General features: G+C 35.6%; 1 protein-coding gene across 3 annotated transcripts in view; it reads left to right on the forward strand.

Moving 5' to 3' along the window:
• The window catches only part of Girdin (protein girdin), a 576,472-nt gene that overhangs the window by 414,377 nt on the left and 139,564 nt on the right, over nt 1–22,531 (forward strand). For all 3 annotated transcript variants that reach the window (XM_090411135.1, XM_090411137.1, XM_090411136.1), the window contains exon 22: nt 1,434–1,694. In XM_090411135.1, coding sequence (XP_090267261.1) covers nt 1,434–1,694 — 261 coding nt within the window. The remainder of the gene's footprint in view (nt 1–1,433; nt 1,695–22,531) is intronic.

The following is a 22,531-nucleotide window of genomic DNA, read 5'->3' on the forward strand; positions in this document are numbered from 1 at the left end:
AACATTGTACTTCTGATTTAAAGGTTTTCATCTGGTGACAGTGATGACTTGTTTAGTAGTCTATCGAACTATTGTCTGAATTCCTCAACAATTTCTTTTTCTTGGTAATTAACTCTTCTTGGTTGTTAGTCATTATTTGAGTTTGTGGTTAAATAAACAACATTTGCAGAAAGAAAATTTCTCCTCTCCACTTCATCTTATTTTTGATCTCTGGATTCAGATCTCTAGGCCAGCACTTCCCAAACTGTGGGCTGCGGCCCCCAAGGGGGCCGCAAGTTTCGTAGAGGGGCCCTTGAAATAATGAAAACAAATTTAAAATGTTTTAAGACTAAGTAGTTTTCTTTTTTTTAATCTTAAAAGAAACATATTTAATTTTTATTATTTATATTTTTGTTATTTTTAATGGAAAAAATCGCACATTGGTGTTGGTTCACAAATTTTGCTTCCTGTGTATTTCAGTGCTTAATGAATATTAGTAAATATATGCTGATTCATATAAGTTTCATTTCAAAGGTATTCATAGAGGTACAAAAAAGTTTACAAACGCAAAATATTGAATATAAATACAATAAATATTATAGTAATATATGTCTGTATTACGATTTTTTTTCAATGGGGGGGGCCGTGAAATATTTTAATTTTTCCAAAGGGAGCCTTTACATCCATAAGTTTGGGAAGCACTGCTCTAGGCAATACAAAATATCTCTTCTTAAGATAACTGTAACCTCTACTCATTCTCAGCATAGTCTTATCATAAATATAATCATCTTGGCATCCAAATGATAATATTTGTGATATGTCTATGCTAAGAATAAGTAAAGGTTATAGTTATATCCTAAGAAGAGATGTTAGATATTATATTGGTATCCAAGAAATAGATTTTCTAGTGGATTTGATGTAGTATCCCAAAGAGCTTCCTAAAAAAAAATGTTGACCACTACAAAAGAGAGCAGTTATACTGATCACTGATTCATGGTACTGCAGTACCTTGGAATAACCTTCCTTCTTGCATATTAAAATACACTCTGTAAGTCTTCATATCTAATGCTAAGGTTTCTCCAACTTTTTGTCTGCATGACACACTGGTGTGTTGTAGGTTAAATAATCTTTTATGTGTGAGACATGCTCCAACTTTCAAAGTAATTCAGATTGTAAAGCACCGCAATGTTGCATACAAACCTTTGATTGCTGCATGCAGTATTTCTTAATAGACTAAATACTGTAAATTAAATTAACTTTCATGTTTGAGATTACTACATGATAAAACTTTCATTCAGATTGTAAAGCATTGTGATGTTGCATACAAACCTCCATTTGCCATGTGTATTATTTCTCAACAGATTTTCTAAATTATGCAGGCTGCTTTAACAATTCTAAGTAGTATTTAATTATATATATTTTATTGATTATAATCCTTTTAATTTATGTTCCAGAATAATTCTTTAGAAGAAGATAATCACAACCTGAGTAACCAGGCTTCATCTCTCAAAGATCAGAACAGTAGTCTGAGATCTCAGGTAGATGGGCTTGAACAACATTTATTGTCTGTAAATCACCAGAATTCTGATCTTCAGTCTCGATTAGCTAAACTTGAAGTGGAAATCACACTTATAAATTCACAAAAAGCATCATTAATTTCACAGAATTCTGCCTTGCAGACTCAGATAACATCAGTGGAAGATCAACACAATCAAGTTAGTGCTTTTCTAGATGTAAATGTGTGTGTTTTTGTTCATATATTATACAAGGAAGACCAATAAATGTTTGGAAATTTGGCATTTGTATTTTAACAGATCATAAAATTACAACTGAAAAACATTATCCAACAAAACATAAACCATTTTGTTCTGTTGTCTTGAACAAACTCACCACCCAATCTCAACTTTTCTAGGATTGTCATGTACAGCACAATCTGTACATGAAGTGAGCACTGTTAACCTTGCCAAATTAATGAAGATAACATTGCACAGATTTGCTTGGGATAACAAGTTTAATAGTCTCAGTACTTGTGGCCAGATTCGCTATAATGACTTGATGTATTGTCTTAGGAATTGATATGACAGTTCCTTCCTAAGGAACTGTCATATCAATTCATTATGACTTCAAGTCATAATGAATTGATTGGGAATATCTGTATGGAACAAAGTAGGTTTTCAAGAGGGAGATTACAACATCAAGGTGGGCAACTGATCTTGATGTTACCCACCTTGAAAATCTTCAAGACTAGTAACTTCAGTTATTTTGAACTAGTCAAGTGCAGTTGGTGCTCTTCTTTACAGTATTGCTTTTTCAGATGCTTTATAGTGCTTTTGTTTAAGTTCACAATTTTTTAATTACATTATGAAGATGCCAGAAAAAATAATAATAATAAACAATAATCAAACATGAATTGTGGGAGGTCTACTAGCCACTGTTCACAAAACACCTACCATACCTCTCCTAGAACTATTCACTGTCAGAAACACTCATAACTATCTGTCAACTGCTCCACTTTTTCACCATTCTTCAAGCAAAAATCTGTGCAAGTTCTGTAAAAATCCCTTTAATAACTTATGTTTCTATCATATCCCCTTTTCCATCTATCGTGGCATTTGTAACCCATAGACCTTCACTCATTCTCATCAGAAGCATTCTCTGACCCTTTCACAATCTTGTTCTGAATTCACTCCACCATTTCCTCATTCCCAAAGAATGCATACAACCAGATCTGTGTACCCTGTGATCTTATTAAAGCCTGATGTCAATGCGTACATTCTTCAACATCTAGGTAATCTAGTGAGCCATTTTGGCCACATTTAACAGTATGTTCTCGAAACTCTGTCCACAGTCCTTTCTAGCTTGGTTGGCCTAGTGGTTAGCATACCTGTCGACTCTCCAATCAATAGGCTGCAAGTTTGAATCCTACTATGGGTATGGATGTTTGTGAATGTTTTTAGATGGGTGATGAATTTTTCCAAAAGTGAGACCATCACCTTGCATATTGGAGTCGTAAAGTGGTTTGAGACAGTTCCATGTTTAGTCTCTTGAGTAAAATTTCTGGATTATGTTAAAAATAAATGAAAAATGTATAATTTAAAAAAAAAGAAAAAGTGATGCTTAGCCAATCAATAATACTAAGCTACTACAGGTTTACAGCTTGTCACAGGCAAGAGTTACTTAAAAAAAAAAATTCCCCAATTCCCTCATCAATTACTTGTAGTTCATTTAAGTTTTAAAAGAGGTATACCGTGAGTAGACATATCGATACAAAATTTCCTTCAGACATTGTAAAATTATTTGATTTTGTAATACATTCTGATTATTTTTCCTTTAAAAATAAGTTGTATCAACAAATTGAAGGAACAGCAACGGGCAATCCTCTTTCTCCTGCTATCTCCAATTTCTTTATGGAACATATTGAACAACGTATCTTTGACAACATATCTCCAAGACCTACTCATTGGTTCAGATATGTCGATGACATTTTTGCTGAATGGAATGGCTCTTCTGATGAACTTCAACAGTTTGTCACTAGGTTAAACACACTTCATTCTAGGTTCCAGTTTACCCTAGAAGTAGAATCAAATAAGCAGTTAGCCTTTTTAGATCTTCTAATTCTTCATCAACAGATGGTAACCTACATTTCTCAGTCTATAGAAAGAAGACTCATACAGGCCATTATATCCATGCTGAATCTCATCACCATCCCAGTCAAAAGGCAGGAACTATTAAAACACCAGTTCATTGAGTCCACTCCTTTTGTTCTTCAGACGATCTTTTACAGAAAGAACTGCAATATATAACTTCTTCCTTTCTATCTAATGGTTATAAGAATTGCATCATTAAAAGTGCTTTGAGTAGTTTTAATATGTCTTCCTCTTCAAATACAGAAGAAATAACGTGCATTCCTATCCCTTATGTACAAGGCATTAGTGAATGTATAGCAAAAGTTTTAAAACCACTGAATATTTTTGTTACCTTTCGACCGTTTAGAAAAATCTCCACCTTTCTCACTTCTCTTAAGGACAAGCTTCCACACCTTAATTATCCAGGTGTCTACCAGATTCTGTGCTCTTGTGGATTATTTTATTTCGGACAAACAGGAAGATCTGCCTCTATTCGGCTAGAAGAACACCAATCTTATATTGAATACTTTAAACCTGAAAAGTCTGGACTTGCAAAACATGCCATCTTTACTAGACATAGAGTTCATTGGAGAAAGACGAGTCCTTCACAAAAGTCGATTCCTCATGGAATGCCTTTATAAAGAAACATGTGAAACTTTACTTCATTCTCCTAACTTAAACAGATCCAACGGCTTACGTCTATCCCCTTTATGGGAGATAGTACTTTATAAATCAGCTAATCTTTCCTAACTTTTTATTGTATATATATTTTTTTTTTTTTTTTTTTTTGTTAGGAAATTTATTGACCTTTTTAGTTATCTTACACTAGCTACTTAGGTGGTGCTTTTTGGAATTGTCAGTTGTTGTTTAATTTGAGTTTAAAATGTACTGAAGATGCCTCTGACACACAGGCAAAAATTATACTATTAAATAATCTTCGTATGTGAGTTTTCCGTTATTAATTTTGTATCATTGTAGTTCATTTGCATCAGCGTAGTTCCCATCATTTCCTATATTATTGATGTACAAATTAAATAACAGTGGCCCGAGTACTTGCCTTCTCCTGAATTCAATTCTCCCATATACTACTCTCTGATGACTAGCCATTAGCCAATCTTTTTTGCCCAGTCATTAGCATATCCCTTCTCTAACCAGCAGGTTGTGGGTTGGTTTAAAAATTCTGCCATGGGCATTGATATTTGTGACTGTCTTTAGGTAGGAGATAAATTTAATCTCCCAGTGTGAGACCACTGCCCCACTTATCGGAGGCCTGAAGTGGCTTGAAAAAAATTTTATGTTTGGTCTCTAGAGCAGGGTTTCTGGACTGTAATAAAATAAAAATACAAAAAAAAAAAAAATAGATTAATAAAAAAAACTGCAAAACAATCCTTCATCTATTGAGTATGAATATAATATAGGTTTAGAAAAACCTTTTGTGGGTGGGAGTCACATTAAAAAAAAAAAAAAAAATTTAAACCCCTTCTTATTCACATCAGCTTCACATCCACCCTGATTTGCTCCAATTTATGCAATAGGGCATTGGTTCTCAAACTTTTTCAGACTGTGGGACACTTGGCAATGCAAATCATGGCACACCTGTACTGTTACTGGTCTCTTGTGTAATTAATTGTAAATTTATAATTATTTACAGTTTATACTACATTGACTACATTCAAACTCTATTACAATATATATTTTTATAGTAAGACATGACAAAAATAAAAAAAAATTGAAAGATTTTAAATTTTATTATTCAAGTGCCCTTATTTTCAATCTGAAATGTGCTTGATGACATAATCACTATTGTATTACTGGTGGTTGGGTGATTGGTGGCATTTTAGTTTAGTATTTGCAGCAAGATAAATCAATGTTACATAAATATTGGATTGGCAAAAGTTTTTATACAAATATTATTGTATAATTAGGTAAAAGTACACTTTAATTTGGACAAAAATATATTTTTTACTATCAAAATTTGGCTGCGCACTTCTGACTCCTTTGCAATACACAGTTTGAGAAACTGCAATAAAGTTCCATGTGGTCTCCTGTCAGATGCCTTTGCAAAGTCCAGCAGTATCACCTTGTAGCCATTTCCTTTATCCAGCTCAATTGCTACTTTATTATAAAAAGTAAATTACGAAGGTAAATTCATCTGTTCACAAAACCATGCTGCTTCCTCCCCAGAATATCATTCCTATCCACACATCCCTGAATTTTGCCTTTTACTAACTTCTCCAATACCATAACCATGACTCCTGAGATACCAATTGGTCTGTGATTTTTTTTGCTCTGTTTTATATCTTCCTTCAGTCAGTGGAGTAATTTTGCTCTTTTTCCACTTCCTTTGCACTTTACCTAAGCTGTCTTAAACAGCTTGATTACAAGAACTGTGCACATTAAGACATTGGTTGAAATCCCATTGCAGTATATGCATTGAGGTTATGCAATATCCTAAGCACCTCTAATTCATCTGCCTCTCTTCTTGCATCAGTCACTGTCACATCTGGCACTGCAGTATCTCCACCTAGATTACTCAGTTACTCAAACATATTACTCATATGTTTCTGTTACTGCCCTATTTGTGAGCACTCATTAAAGTTATCTTTCCATGGCCCCTTCTTCCTTTTACTCACTATAGCAAAAGAACTCTGGGATTTCTTTGGCCTGGTTGGCTTATTTCCTCTCATATCTGCTTTTACCTATTACATTGATTACTCTTTTTTTCCTGTGTTGGCAGGAAAAAGTCCTGTGAGGACTTTTCTCTTTATATATATACTCTTCACAAAGCTTTCTTTTACTGCAGCTCTCTGTTTAATAATACTAATTGTCCCTTTAACCCCTATCCAATGTATTTGACCCTGGATATACAATCTGGCATTGCTTTTTTCCTGAGATCCCTTGATATAATATCCAAGACCTTGATGTTTCACTCCCAAGCACAGTCATTGTCTGCCAGTCAGTGTGCATCCATGTGTAGTTATGTGGTGGGTAGTTAGCTCCGAACAAAACAAACCCTTTGAGCATGAATTCTTCATCTTCGAATATTTCAGAAGCTCTAACAAGGCTCAAACCAAATACTGATACTGTAGATACATCATTTGATAACAGAAGTAAGAAATAAAAGACTGATAAATCAATCGGTCACCAGTATAAATGTACCAGCATTTCTCATCGTCGATGCAACAAGTGAAAAGCTAATAGGGAAAATGTCACCTTTCTTTATTCAAAAAGGGTTGATAATGGCTGACAGGTTCTCACAAAACACTTAAGAAATTACATTCTGGTGATATTCTTGTGGAAGCATCATGTCAGCAATATTTTGAAAAACTGCTGAGAGCAACATCAATGATGGAATACCAATCACAGTAACACATCATAAAACACTCAATTCTTATAGAGCAGAATGGGATGTTCTTGATAAGTAGATATGTTCAGAGCTTAAAGATCAGGGAATGGCAGGTATGAGATGCATCCTAATCCATAAGATGGTCACCTAGTTCCAACCAGAAACCTCATCATCTTTACTTTTGATACATCTAAGCCTCCTGTTTGATTGTACATTCCACTAAGATGCTTTAAAAATTAGAAATATGGACTTGCCCAAACTGCCTGTTGTGGCTCTACCACTTGTGCCCACTATGATAGTAAAATGCATGATAATAACAAATCTTGCTCTGCTAAAGAAAGCTAAATATGTCAATTGTCCTGCACGGGAGCAAACTAGATGATCTCAGAAGTGGAAAGATGAAAAAGAAATGCAAAAGATTAAAACAGAATGAAATATGTCATATCAGGATGCAAAAGGAATTGAGCCATCACCACACCAGTCCTGAGATCATGTTATGTTGAGAAGGTGGCAGTTAAAATGTTGACATCAACTCAAACTCCTGTCTATTCCACCATACCTGAACTTTATGATCATGAGTACATCAGTTACATGACCTACAGTTTCACTTCAGAAACAAATCCAAATAAATATAAAAATGAAGAAAAACTCAGTTGAAGAACTTATTTAATGTAAAATTTTTGCCTGTCTCAGGCATCTTCAGTACAGGATTATAGAACAACAATTAAACAATAACAGACGATTCTAAAAGGCACCACCTTAGTATTTGATAACTCAAAATGGTCACTTTCCTAGCTTATATATTAAAATGCACACACATAAATACATAAATTTAGGAAAGATTAGCAAATTTAAAAAGTACTATCTCCCACAAAAGGGATGGATATGTAACATCAGATCTGTTTAAGTTTTAGAACAATGAAGTAAGTAAAGTTTCATATTTCTTTATAAAGATGTCCTATGAGGAAATTACTTTTATAAAGACTTGTCTTGTTCAGTAGTGCAGATAGCATGCTTAGCAAGTCCAGACTGTTCAGGCTCATGATATTTAATATAAGATTTGTGTTCTTCTAGATGAATAAAAGCAGATCTTCTGGTTTGTCCAAAATAAAATAAGCTGCAGGAGCAAGGAATCTGTTAGATGCCGGGAAAACCTAAAGGTGGGAGACAGCGAGAAAGGTGGAACTTTTTCTGATGGGGCAAAAGGCGACAAAAATATTTAGTGGTTTTAAAAGTTTTGCTATGCATTCAAAAATGCCTTGCACGTGAGAAATGACTAGCATTCCTATTCCTTATTTATTGAAGAGGCAGAGATATGTCATAACTATTAAGTTTTTTTTGATGAAAGAATCCTTAAAACCATTTCATAAAAATGGAGGATTTATGTTGTTATTCTTTCTGTAAAAATTCATCTGAAAAACAAAGAATGAGCACAATGTAATAAGTTCTTAATAGTTCCAGTCTTTTGACTAGGATGATGGTGAGATTCAGCATGAATTGCTGAATCATATATAGCCTGTATGATTCAGCAATTATACAGGGCATTGGCCATTATATGGCCTGTATGAGTCTGAAAAAAAAAAAAAAAAAAAAAACTGAAAATTTTAAGGTTCCATTTGGTTGATGAAGAATTAGAAGATCTAAAAAGCCCATTTGGTTCTTTCCATCTTTTTGTAAAGTGAACTGGATCCTGGGATGAAATGCATGTAATTTGAAAAGAAACTGCTACAACTGAGAGGAAGAGTCATTCCAGATTGCAAAATTATCATCCACATATCTGTACCAACATGTACATCTAGGTGAAATATTATCAAAGATACATTGTTCAGAATCTTCCATGAAGAAGTTGGCAATGGTAGGAGAAATAAGATTGCCCATGTTCCTTCAATTTATTGATATAATTTGTTTTTGAAGGAGAAATAACCAGGATGTACAACAAAATCAATTAGTTTAACAAAGTCTGAAGAAAATTCTTCTTGAAGTAATTGAGTGTTGTCTGATAAAGAAGTATTAGTAAACAAGGATACAATATCTAAACTGATTATAATATCAAAAGCATCCAGATGACAATCACAAATTTTATTTTTAAAATCCATAGTGTTTTTTATAGTTTATATCTTATTTTGGACAAACTGGAAGATCTGCATTTATTTGTCTAGAAGAACACAAGTCTTATGTTAAATATTAACTTGCTGCCACTAATCATAGTTTATTGGAACAAGACAAGAGTCCTTTATAAAAGTTTCTTCATAGAATGTCTTTACAAAGAAATGTGAAACTTGACTTAATTCATTGTCCTAACTTAAACAGATCCAATGGTCTATCTCTGTTCCCTTTGTGGGAGATAGTACTTTCTAAATCTGCTAATCTTTCCTAAATGCATGTGTGCGTGCACACATTTTTATTTTATTTATTTATTATTTTTTTTAAGTTAGGAAATTATTGACCATTTGCAGTTTTATAATCCTGTACTAAAACTGCCTATGACACTTAGGTGAAAATTTTACATTAAATAAGTTCTTTACATGAGTTTTCCTCTGTTTTTATATTTATTTTGATTATGCCAACTCACAGTATTCCATTATTAAAACAGAAACAAATCCAAAAATAGTTTCATTCTGTTGTGACCCACTTCTTAAAAAAATTATGGCAAGGGATATCATTTAAAGATAAAACCACCACACATCCCCCACAGATGATGTACTGAATATTTTTCCAGAGGAAGAGATGGATGCTGACTATCCATCCCAAAATCAGTTGGTAAATATAAACCTGATAAAGATATGCCAACTCAGCCTCTCAAAAATCAGACAACTCTATGAAGCTGAAACAGTAGGAAATTTTTTTTACAATGGAACTATCATGGGTTTCACCAGTATATCAATGATATTAAGATTTTGCTGCAGAAATACAAGCTTTTCTCATTCTGTCTGCAGGAAACGTATTTAAAAGGCAGTGAAGACCCTACCTTAAGGAATTTCACTGTTGTACACAAGTACAGAACTGATGGAGCTCATGGTGGAGTCACTATCCTAGTGGACATTCATCAACTTCATGATGGAAAAGGAAAAGAACAATTGCTTACCCTTCCTAGACACCTTAGTTACACGCCTCCCCAACGGTACAATTTCCTTCACGGTATATAGTAAACCCGTGCACACAGGCAGATACATCCACAAACGCTCCCACCACCACCACCACCACCACCCTGCTCACCAATATGGCATTATTAAAACTCTTACCAAGAGAGCCCACAATCTTTGTTCTTCCAGTGGAACTGCCCTTACAACTGAGCTTGGCCACATACACAACACTTTCCTCTCCAATGGCTACAGTGATCACAGCATTAGAAAAATAATCATTTCCTCCCCTATTCCCCATTCTTCTTTTCAAAATGAGTTTAGAAATGGCGTCACCATACCCTACATCCGTGGCACATCTGAAAAAATAGCCAAGATTTTAAAAAAATACAACCTACACACAACATGTAAGCCCCACCACAAACTTGCTACCCTCATCCACTCTACAAAAGATTAGCTCCCTCCTCTCTCAGTGCCTGGAGTCTATAAAGTACCCTGTTCCTGTAAACTGGCATACTTTGGACAGGCAGGCAGATCTGCTACTATCCGCCTGGAGGAACATAAATCATACATCTGCAAGCACGACTTTGGTTAGTCAGGCCTGGCTGACCATGTCTTGGATACAACCCACAGGATCTCATGGAAAAAAACCACCATGCTCCACCACAGCAAATTCAAAAGAGAAAGACTATTCTTAGAATCAGCAGCAGCTCTCAGGAATCAACCAAATCTTAACAAATATGGTTGCATTAAGCTTCCTAAGATTTGGGAAAGGCTTATCACCAGAGGTCCTACTTTACATTCCAGACCACCTACAACCGCCTTTAGAGGGCACTCCACCTAGATAGGACTTTAGTATCTCCCACGTGGTTGGGCTTAGTATTGTTTGTTATTTGTTTTTATGTTACATTAGTTTTTTTGTAATCCCTGAAGATGTCTCATTGACTGAGATGAAATATAGGAAGAATTAAATTCTGTTTAATTGATGCTATCCCACGTGAGATGCTAAAGAGAACATATTTGAAAGTGATCATGTCATTATGGGAAGATGAAATATAGGAAGAATTAAATTCTGTTTTTAATCCTTTCTGAGTGCTGTATACAATCCATTAAGCCTCCAACATGATGTTCTCACAGCACTTAAGCCTCTACATATGGACATTCATACTCCTTTACATCATGTCCAGTTTAATACTGCCCTGGAAGCAGTAGCAATTTGCCTATCCATGGGATTTCTGATTACAATATATTCCATATATTTACCACTAAGTTATGAGTTGAATGAGATGAAACTTGATAATCTCATGTTGCAACTGCCTCAGCCCATACTTCTTGAGTGACTTTAATGGACACAACAATCTGTGGGATAGCATCAACATAAATAGATGAGGTTGTATCATTGAATGAATGATTGACAATAATTAAGATAAAAGAATTTAATAATAGACTTGATATATTCTTCCATATGCCAGCTCACACATATTCTGCATAAATCTTACAGCCTACTCCCCTGCCATTTTTCTACTGCTCATGTGAGATGCTAAAGAGAACATATTTGAAAGTGATCATGTCATTATTATATGCACTGTATCTCCACATGAACTGTTTTCTTACACTGATGCCCATGTGGAAAATGGACCAGGCTGACTGGAATACTTTTTTTCTAGTCTTGCAAAATTTAATGCTGAAGCAGTGAAGTATAAAACTTATTGTACTGTTCCATGCAGCAATAGCTGCAATCAAAAAACATCATCTCCATTTCCACTCTATCCAAAGGCTTGGTGAACCCCCCAAAGTACTAAGTGAGGGGGGGGAGATCCATACAGAGCATGGGATAGCTTTTAAATGTTTTTGAGCCAAAGCACATCTTTCCCCACCCCCATCATGTTCCCTCTCATCTGAAGATGTTATACTCTTTACATTGTATCCCCACATCATCCTTTGTCAGCAAAGAGCCTACTAATGCTTATAACTTTTTTGGTTTTGATGAACTAACCACAAATTCAAGACCAGTACAAGAACAGTGGAGAAGTTAATAAGGATGAAAACAAGGTGATTGACAGCATGAAAGAAACAGCGAAAGCAAGGAGAATGCTGAAGTGGTATTGTGAGAAATGTTATACTTACGTGGAGTCCTTCAGAGAACAAAACATGAGATAGTACATTTGAAGAAATGCCTGATAAGTGTATGGTAGTGAAGCAAAAGAAAGGAGAGATGCAAGATACAGATTACAAAAGAGCAAAGGGGGAAAGAAAGAATTTTACATGGGACCCCATTAAAGGGTAGTACGTGAGGAGAGCATGATCTTAATCCTTATCCTTTATCTTTACTCAGGCATAAAAATTAAGGAAATTAGTGAATCTTTTAGGATGAAGAGAGCAAAAAAGAAATGGTTATTTTGGGAGGTACAGATAATCTAGCATGGGACAAGTGTGGTGGACGATAAAATATGAAACAGTTGTTGGTACAGGTAAATAAGAAGAGTAAGAGAGTAAAGACTGTGAGTCTGCTGCCATGGTATGATAAAGGTGAATTGAGAAGAAAGGCTATAATTGCAAATTAGTCAATGTGAAGGGTGTGCAATTTGTGGATGTGTGCAGTGAGTTCAATGGATTTGGAGTTTAATCCCAGAAAGAGTTGTCCAGTGAGAGTTTGGAAGTGCAGTTAGTGAAACCAGTTTTCAAAGGTATAAAGGAAGATATGTTTGTAAGCATCCTTGAGGCAACTGATTGGCAGAAAAACCAAAAGATGCTGGTTGTAGCCTTCAGATCCTGAAATTGAGCTGAATAATCAGCACATATGTAAAGGAGGTGTTTGGGCTGAAAGAAATACTATAGTTCATGTATAATGCCAGAAGTTCAGATAAGGGAGAGGAGTTTTTGCATTTTGCATTGAATTTAAATAATTTTAGCCATTCATTTTAAATAATAATCTGAAAAACTTGAGACAATAATTTGTATATAATTTTGTTTACAAGAATGAGTTGTTTTTTTAAATTTTGTATGTTATTATGTAACACCTCCAAGGACTCATCGCTGGAAAGCACTCTACTCTACTCCACTACACACACATCTCACCATCTCCTCTACTACTTAATTCTCCAACTACACACACAGCAACATTACTACCATCAATGCCATCCACTAACTGCCCACCACTAACAGTTTTTTTTGTATGTCTGTAAATTGCATCTGTTCTCATAACTGATTTGCCTGTATGAAGGATTAAAAAAAAATAAGAGTTTCTTATAGAAAAAACCCACCACTTCTAATTACATAAAACAAATATAATTATTTATTAGGATGTATAGTAAAAAATTAAAATGCAATATAAACATCCTTGCGCAATTTAGCTTTAAAAAAAAAAAAAACTGCCATTGCCTTTCCAAGATTTATCCCTATAATTTTTTTTAGTATTGTTTAGGAAAACTTTAACTCTGAGAATAGAGTAATATTAGATCAGGCCATTCCTTGATAATTATGCTTACAACTGCCACAGAAACAGCTGCAACTAAAATCTATAATCTCCACTTATTGGAAGATTGTAGACCTTTTGTGAGCATAGTTAGATAACAGATGTTTTTCTATATCATTCGTTAGGTACTATCAGACATTTAGGCCAATAAAAATGGGTCAAACATATATATAACATGTTTCTTAAGTCAATCAAGCTCTTTTCAAACACTATGTATTATAGCACTGTTATAGACTTCAAAAATGTGATAAAATGATGATTCGAAAACTCACTATTATAACTTATCCTAATGCCACGAATTCCCACAGACATAATGTCATCTACCTAGCAATTCAATATGTATCACTATTTTCCCAATAGTGATTATTGGAGTCATTTTAAGGGACAAAGATAACTGGAAAGTGACCTCCAGGTAAAGGAATGCAAAGAACTGACCTGCCAGGGCTTCTGATTTGATATTAGTTCTCACCTTCTTGTGGTGCACCCCTCATTAGTAGGTATCTACTCAGATATAGAATGAATAGTGGTGGGCTGGGAATTTGGAACTTAAAAACTTGGGTATAATGTCATTGTTCCTCTATTTTATAAGAAATGTCTCTTGGCAAATTTTTGTCAACACACGCAAATTTCTAACATAGAGAAATGACTTGAAAGATTACCAAAATACTCAGCACACCTATTCCACATTTAAAACAGCAGCTATATTAATATGAAACATAACATTCAGTGGAAAATATTTCCGAAATGGAATTTACATCTCTCTATAAATTACATTGCAACAACAGCATCATAGTTACGAAAACAGACCGAGCAAAGTTCACAGCAGAATGCTATGGAACATTCTTTATTAACAGCTGCTCCAACAGAAACTTTTGAGTCATCCAAGATATTTCTTTCTGTCCTCTCATATTCATTCTTCATGATCACTGTTCCTGTGCTAGTTTCTTTTATTTTTTTAAATCTTCTCTTATCTAGTCTCTCCATCTTTTCTATATTTTGTTTATCTCCCCCCCCCCTGCAATTTTCATTTCATTTCATACATTCTTGATTTTCTGTCTAAATTCATTCATTCCAAACCATTTCAAGAAAGAGTTCACAAGCATTTCTTATTTTGTCTCTTCTTTTAATGTAACTCCTGCTCACAAAAGGTTGTAAACTTATAGAACATTAGTACAGTAATAAGGATTTTTACTATTTATTAATTTGATATATATATTTTTTTCATTTTCCTTATTTTTATGTAATCTGGAAACTGCTCTAGAGACTAAACATGGAACTTTTTCAAGCCACTTCAAGCTTCCAGTAAGCAGGGCAATGGTCTCACACTGGTTTTGCTGACATCATCTTAAAAACTCATTTCCATTGTATTCTACTTATGTCTCTTTTTGTTAGTTACCATGTGTACTGCATAAGACAAAATGGGCAAATTAGTAACTTCTGTTAATCAAAAGCTTACACTTCAGTTGAACTTCACTGTCCCAAAGTAGACTACTTACATAGTCTTCTTTTTTAAATATTCTTGCTATATAAATATGCACATAGGAAAATTCCACTGGGTCGGATTTTTTTTTATTTTATTTATTTATTTATTTTTTTACTAAGTATTTTCATCACTAGAAAGTAAACTTCTCAAATATTTGAATTTTTCACGATTCTTCAAGACTTGCTAATTGAGTTCAACACAGATAACTTGTATGTTTTCACTCTGATTCAAAACCATGCTCTCGCTCTTCTTGCTATTAATATGTAGTCTATAATTCTTTGTCATACTGTTCTATTTATCGAGTTTCTTCTGCATTTCTTCTTCTTCTGAATGTGCCCAAACCATAAAAGACAACAGAAATCCAATCAAATAATCCACAAACACAAATTCTTACCAAAAGAAAAGTTTTCACATCAACTTCACCAACATTCATAGCCTAAACAGCAATATAAATTGTGTGTACCACCACCTACAGTCATCTAAATCAGAACTACTGTTCCTTTCAAAACACCAACTGGCAACCTCAACTGCCCAAACTAAATTACACAGCTCTTTCCACCACAAGGATAGCACATGCATTCGTGAGGCCCAACAAACTATGCTAGAGACTGCGAATACTTGAATCCCCACTGTTTGATCTACTATGGCTCAAAATCTCTCTACCAAATCAACCTGCCCTTTTCATATGCTCCCTCTATTGCTCTCCAGACTCTGTCAGCCACTCTCTGACCTCTGTCTCTAAAGCTTGATTTTCTGCACTCTTAAGTACCCCAATAGTGAGGTCATCCTTCTTAGGGACTTCAATGTCCACATCTCATATTGGCTCCCCTTCTCCAATTTCACTGATCAAGCAGGCAGGGATGCTGAGTAATTTACCATCAATTTTTCTACCAGAATAATAGAAGAGATCAAGTGCCAACACACTTGATCTCTTCCTAACAAGCTGCCCTTCCAGGTATACTGTGGTTGTCGGTTTTCCTCTTCGAAACTCAGACCACAACTTCATACGAGTCTCTTTTGCTGCAGAACAATTTACACCCATCAGTTCACAGTCTCATGTCCATAACTTCTATTCCTCCTTCCCATGGTTCAGTTACTGCTCAGATCCAAACACCTGCTCAGAGCGAATAACGGAAATCATTTTCATTGGAATGAAGACTTTCATCCCCTATTCCAGTCCAAATTCTCAGCCACCATCCAAGCCTTAGTTCTCAGAAAAAGTGTAAAAATGCTGCAAAAGAAAAACCTCCTTACCAACGCCTGCAACAGTTGGAAAAGAATCGTCAAGTCCAAGTCAGACTTTGAAATGGCCAAATTCTGCAAACTGTCCATACGACAGTCGCTCCTTCCTGGTCCCTTGCCAAGGCCACTGGGCACAACTTCTGCCTGCCCAGATTTCTACAACTCTCATCCAGGTGGTACTGTAGTCACCTCACCAAAGGACAAGGCCAAGTTACTTGTATTGCTCTTCTTCCAATTCCTGCATCAGTGACCTGGGCAAAGTTCCCTCCACCGTGCAAAGAACAGCTCCCTTCGTGTCTTCCAATGAAAAGAAATCTAAAGAATCCTAAAGAATTTAGGGAGAGACAATGCATGTTTTAAAATAATTACTTTACTTAATATTAGGAAAGTTCTTTGCTTTATGCGGATGATGTTATACTTCTAAATAAATCCGCTACAAGTCTGCAAGATTCCCTGACTAAATTGAATAACTGTTGTAATAGATATGGTATGAAGGTCAGCATTAAAAAGACAAAGACAATGAAAATAGGCAGAAGCATTCAAATTATCAACTGCATGGTGAATGGAGAACCTATAGAACAAGTAAAACATTTCAGCTACTTAGGCATGATTTTTAGTGAAGATGGTAAATTAAACATGGAAATAGACAACAGAATCAACAAAGCTGGCATGGTAAGAAGTCAACTGAATAAATTTATATGGAATAATGGAGAAATTAGTCAAAAAAACACTAAATTAGCTGTATACAAAACAGTGTTCAAACCAATTTTAACTTATGGATCTGAGAGCTAGGTCAGAAGTAAAACACTTGACCAAAGACTAGAGACTGCAGATATGAGAGTCCTGAGGAAGATTAGGGCATGAACAGCTGGCAATATCATATTAAAAACGAGGACATTAGGAAAGAACTTGACATTGTCAGCATCTAGGAATGTGTTAGCAGAGCTAATCTCAGGTGGTATGGTCACTTAAACAGAATGGGCGAGGAAAGATTAGCAAAACAAGTGTTCTCTGAAAGGTTGGCAGGAAAATGACTCAGAGGAAGACCAAGATATAGGAGGATTGATACGGTGCAAAGTGCCTTAGACGATAGAAATATAAGATCTGATAATATTGGAGTCTTGACAGGTAATAGATTGATTTGGAGGAAAATTATAGATAGGAAGTTGGTAATGATGTAAATTTTTCATGTAGTACTATCATATCCTGTGCACTCCTTGAGGGTATATATATCAAGAATTTGATGATGATGAATATTAGGACTAGATAAAAGATTAATAAGTATCTTAGTTTCATTTTACTTTGTAAAGTGCAGTAGCATGTAACGTGTTTCTTATACGTATGTGTTTTTCTGATGATGATGACCTCAATACAGAGGTCTAAACATCAATTGTTACTTTCTTAATATTAAGTAAAGTAATTATTTTAACACATGTGTTGTGTCTCCCTAAATTCTTAACCATGAATGCTTGACCACCTTGTAACCTTAAAAGAAAGAATTAGTTCCATATAATTCATTTTCAGTAAGAGTTGAACTGAAATTTTTTTTTTTTTTGCAAAATTCACTAACTGTAATTTTTTTTTTTTTTTTTTATATCTTTACTAAATTGTTTGAATTATTACCTTAGTTTTAGAAAGGCATTTACTTTTAGATGATTTTGAACATTTTGTGGGGTTGGTGAGACTTGTAATAAGAAGTCTCACCAACCATGCTAGAACCAGAAATAAACTGCTATATATACTTACAAATGTCGGAAGTTTTTAAAAATAATGGAAATGAAATTGTAGCATTAATAGAATATAGTCACCCAGAAATTACTGGAATAAGTGAGACATGGTTAGATAAGGATGATATTCTTACACAAATAAAGATGGATGGATATGGTGTTTTCCTTGAAGATAGGTAGGGCAGAAAAGCAGGATAAATGCTGTTAATTGTAGCAGAAGTTATCCTCATCTAAGGTGGAGATGGAAAGAGTGACAGTGGTTTGGAAGTAGTGAGGTGGAGGTGAACACAATGAAATATCTAGTTTGGTGTTACTATAGACCTGGTAATATGGAGGAAGAGTGAGAAGGAAATTATAGGCAAATTGGTCTAGCTAATAACGAAAGGGTGATCATTATGGATCATTTTAATTATGGTAATGTAAATTGGAAGGAAGAGACAGCATCTGGGAGAGCAAAGAGAATGATCCATGATGATCACCCCCTTTTGTTATTAACTAGACCAATTTGCCTATAATTTTCCTTCTCACTGTTCCTCCATATTACCAGGTCTATAGTAACACCAAACCTTATAGTTCCACAAATATTCCATTTCACAGAAATCCTTATATGGCTGACCATGATTCAAGTAATCACTTTGTAGCACTTTAACCATCTGGGATTTCTGTGAAATGGAATATTTGTGGAACTATAAACGTGGTGATTATGACAATCTTAGGAGACAACCTGCAGCTATATCATGAAATGAAGAATTGGATGGAAAGGAGATCAGTGCTTCTTGGGAAATGTTCAGGAACAATCTGCCAGAGGCAATGCATTCCAAAGATCAGGAGATCAAATAAGGTGGCAGCACAAGATGAGTGATGATAATAGTCAGTTGCATGAGGAGTACAAAGAACAAAAAAAAGAGGTGACTCAATAAGGGTAGCAAAAGTGCAATATGAACAGTAATTAGCTAATGAGGCCAAAAGAAATCCTGGGGAAATTTTCAATACGTGGTCATAGAAGAAAGGATGATACTGGTTGGAGGAAATGGTAGAATGATAACCACTAAGGTGGATATAGTAGAGATTTTAAATGAGCAATTCATAAAGGTATTTTATTTCATCCTTGTGAAAGTAACATCATGCAGAATTTAAGAGGAGGAGCCACTGATGGCGAGTAAGCAGAAGGTTGAGGAATTAAGTGATGTCAGTTAGGCAGTAGGACTTAATGATTTATCACTATGCATCTTGAGGGAATGTTCCAGATAATTAACATCGGCTTTAACTTACCTCTTTAACGTGAGTCGTAGACGTGTCCAAATTTCAAAGGAGTGGAAAGAGGGCAAAATTGTTCTACTTTATAAAAGGGATGATAAGACTAAGACTTTGAATTACACATTAGTCTGTTTGTCTGTAAAAGTTGCAGTAAAAGTGTTGGAAAGGCTGGTGAGAACCAGGATTCAGAATTGAGTAACAACAATAATATTCTCTGATAGGTATCATGGATTTGCTGAAGAAAGATCATCATGTTTTAACAATCCACTTACTTCCTATAACAAAGGGGATGCATACACAGTGGTATATTTAAATGTTGCTAAAACCTTGATAGATTGCCACATGACAAGCTGGTAATTAAATTTGAACAGATGAAAGTTGGGTAGTAGATTATTCACAGTATTGGAAATTGGCTGTCCTGATAGGTATTTGCAAGTTATGTATGGGAGAGCGATATTCCAGAAGAGGAAAGTCACTTGTGATATGTCCAAAAGGTCTGGAGCTGTTACTGCTTTTGTATGTAAATAATATTGGAAAGGACTTGATTGGTGATGTACATTTGTGTGCAGTTGATGCAAAGTTTGGAAGAACTATGAAGAGTAGATCAGATGTTGAAAGTTTATTTTTCACTTGGTTAGACTATAATAAATTTATATTTATGAATTTAGAGACACAAAACACACATGTTGAAAATATTATTTTACTGGTTAATAATAAAATAATAACTTGACATTTCGACCCCTGTATTGAGGTCATCATCAGAAGGATACATATGCATAAGAACCAAGCTACATGCTGTTGCACTCTATACAGGTAAATTACATCTACGTTGTTAACTAATCTTTTTTCTTAGCCTGCCCTCTAGTGATTAAAAAAAAAAAATTACCAGTAAAAACTACAATAAACTCTGCTAAAGTCCTCACGTACTAGGAATTCTTCTGGAATTATACAGTTTATATTAGAAGATAGAAGATAATCGTAGTATAACAATATAAACTGTATAATTCCAGAAGAATCCTAGTACGTGAGGACTTTAGCAGAGTTTATTGTAGTTTTTACTGGTAATTTTTTTATCACTAGAGGGCAGGCTAAGAAAAAAGATTAGTTAACAATGTAGATGTAATTTTCCTGTATAGAGTGCAACAGCATGTAGCTTGGTTCTTATACACATGCATCCTGATGATGACCTCAATACAGGGGTCGAAATGTCAAGTTAATATTTTATTATTAATCAGTAAAATAATCTTTTCAACACATGTGTTTTGTGTCCCTAAATTCATAAATATGAATGCTGATCACTGTGTAACCTTAAAAGAAAAAGTTATAATAAATAGAGAAGGAATGAGAGAGAGGTATGGGAATGCTAGCAGACGAGAGGATGAAAACAGTAGGAGAGACGGAATGAGAGAGAGATATGGAAGTGCTAGAAGAGGAGAGAATGGAAACGGTAGGAGAGATGGAATGAGAGAGAGGTATGGGAATGCTAGAAGACGAGCGGATGGAAACAGTAGTAGGAGAGACAGAATGAGAGAGGGATATGGAAGTGCTAGAAGTGGAGAAAATGGAAACAGTAGGAGAGAGGGAATGAGAGAGATGTATGGGAGTGCTAGAAGAGGAGAGAATGGAAACAGTAGAAGAGAGAGGTATGGGAATGAAAGAAGAGGAGAGAATGGAAACAATAGGAGCGATGGAATGGTAAGAGGTATAATGTATGGTGACTCAATGATCCGTGGTGTTCAGGATAGGATGCGTGAGGAGTGTTTGCCAGGAGGAACAATAGAAAGGGTGGCTATGGCAATTAAGAGAAGTGAAAGGGTGGATGAGATGATTGTGATGGTAGGAACGAATGACTTGAGTGGTAATGTAAGTCGGGCAGCGAGAGATATGAGATTTTTGCTTGAGACTGTACGGAAGAAGACAGAGAGAGAGGAAAAATAGTGTGCGTGTTGCCTAGGTATGATAATGATCAGCTGAGCAGAAGAGCGGTGATATTGAATGGCATAATAGCGAGAATGTGTGACAAGAGAGGACTGGTATATGTGGATGCTTGGAGTGCGTTTGAGGAAAGAGAGGAGTTGTTTGCGAGAGACCGTTTGCATTTGAATGAGGAAGGACGTAGGCATCTGGAGAGATTGCTGTTCTGAACGAGTCAGTGTGTCCCAGGGAGGATGATAGCAGGGGTGGCCTCTTGTGGGAATGGATACTTGGGAGAAGGGAGACAATGTCAGGTAAGACTGAGCCCAGTGGAGTCTAGAAGGGATAATGCTGGGTATAGAAACAATGGCATTTATATGCTTTATACTAATGCCAGGAGTATCTGGAATAAGGGAGAGGAATTGGTGGCGCAGATAGCATCAGCCTGGCCCAAAATTATTGCGATCACTGAGACGTGGTTGACAGAAGGGGATATAAAAACAGGAATAGAAGTCGCTGGGTATAGCATTTTTCGCCAGGATAGGAGGGGAAAGCGTGGTGGTGGGGTGCTGCTTATGATAAGTGATGACCTATGTCCTCTAAGAGTGGAGAATTTGGAAGGTAGTGAGACAAATGATTTTGAGAGCGCATGGTGTGAGGTAGAGGTAGGCAAGACAGGATATTTTGTGGGGTGTTGCTACAGACCCAGGAGCACAGAGGATGGGGACCAGGAGATGTTTAGACAGCTAAGTTTGGCAAGTGCAAGAAGAATGATTGTTATGGGAGATTTTAACTTCAGTAGTATAAATTGGAGAGAGGAAGATGCATGTAACAATAGGGGAATGGAATTTCTAGAATTCTTGAGGGACAAATGTCTTAGGCAACATGTAACAGAGGGAACAAGAGGTTCAAAAATTTTGGATTTGGTTATAGCATCAGAAGAGTTGATAATAACTGAGTTGACGTCTCTCCCACCAGTTGGAGAGAGTGACCATATGGTTTTGACTTGGAAAATGAATAGACATGCAGGAGTATCAAAGAGACGGGAACTTATGTGGAATTATAAGGCAGGTGATTATAATAGTCTTAGACGTCAACTTCGGGAAGTTTCATGGAGGGAGGAATTGGAAGGCCGGGATATCACCAGTGCGTGGGAAATTGTGAAAGAATATTTGTTATCAGCAATGGTAAGTTGTATACCACGAGTGAAGAAGAGGGCGCAATTTGGAGTAAAGTGGATGACAAACAATATTAAACAGGAATTGCATGCGAAAAAGAGGCTATGGAAGAGATATAAGGAGACAGGTGAAGAGATGCATGAGGAATATAAGACACAGGCCAGAAGAGTGACTCGTGTGGTAAGGAAAGCGAAACTGGAATATGAGAGGAGATTGGCCCTAAG

This window comes from Typopeltis vanoorti, chromosome 21, assembly GCF_054136105.1.
Source record: "Typopeltis vanoorti isolate ZY-2024b chromosome 21, IOZ_Tvanoo_1.0, whole genome shotgun sequence".
NCBI lineage: Eukaryota > Metazoa > Arthropoda > Arachnida > Uropygi > Thelyphonidae > Typopeltis > Typopeltis vanoorti.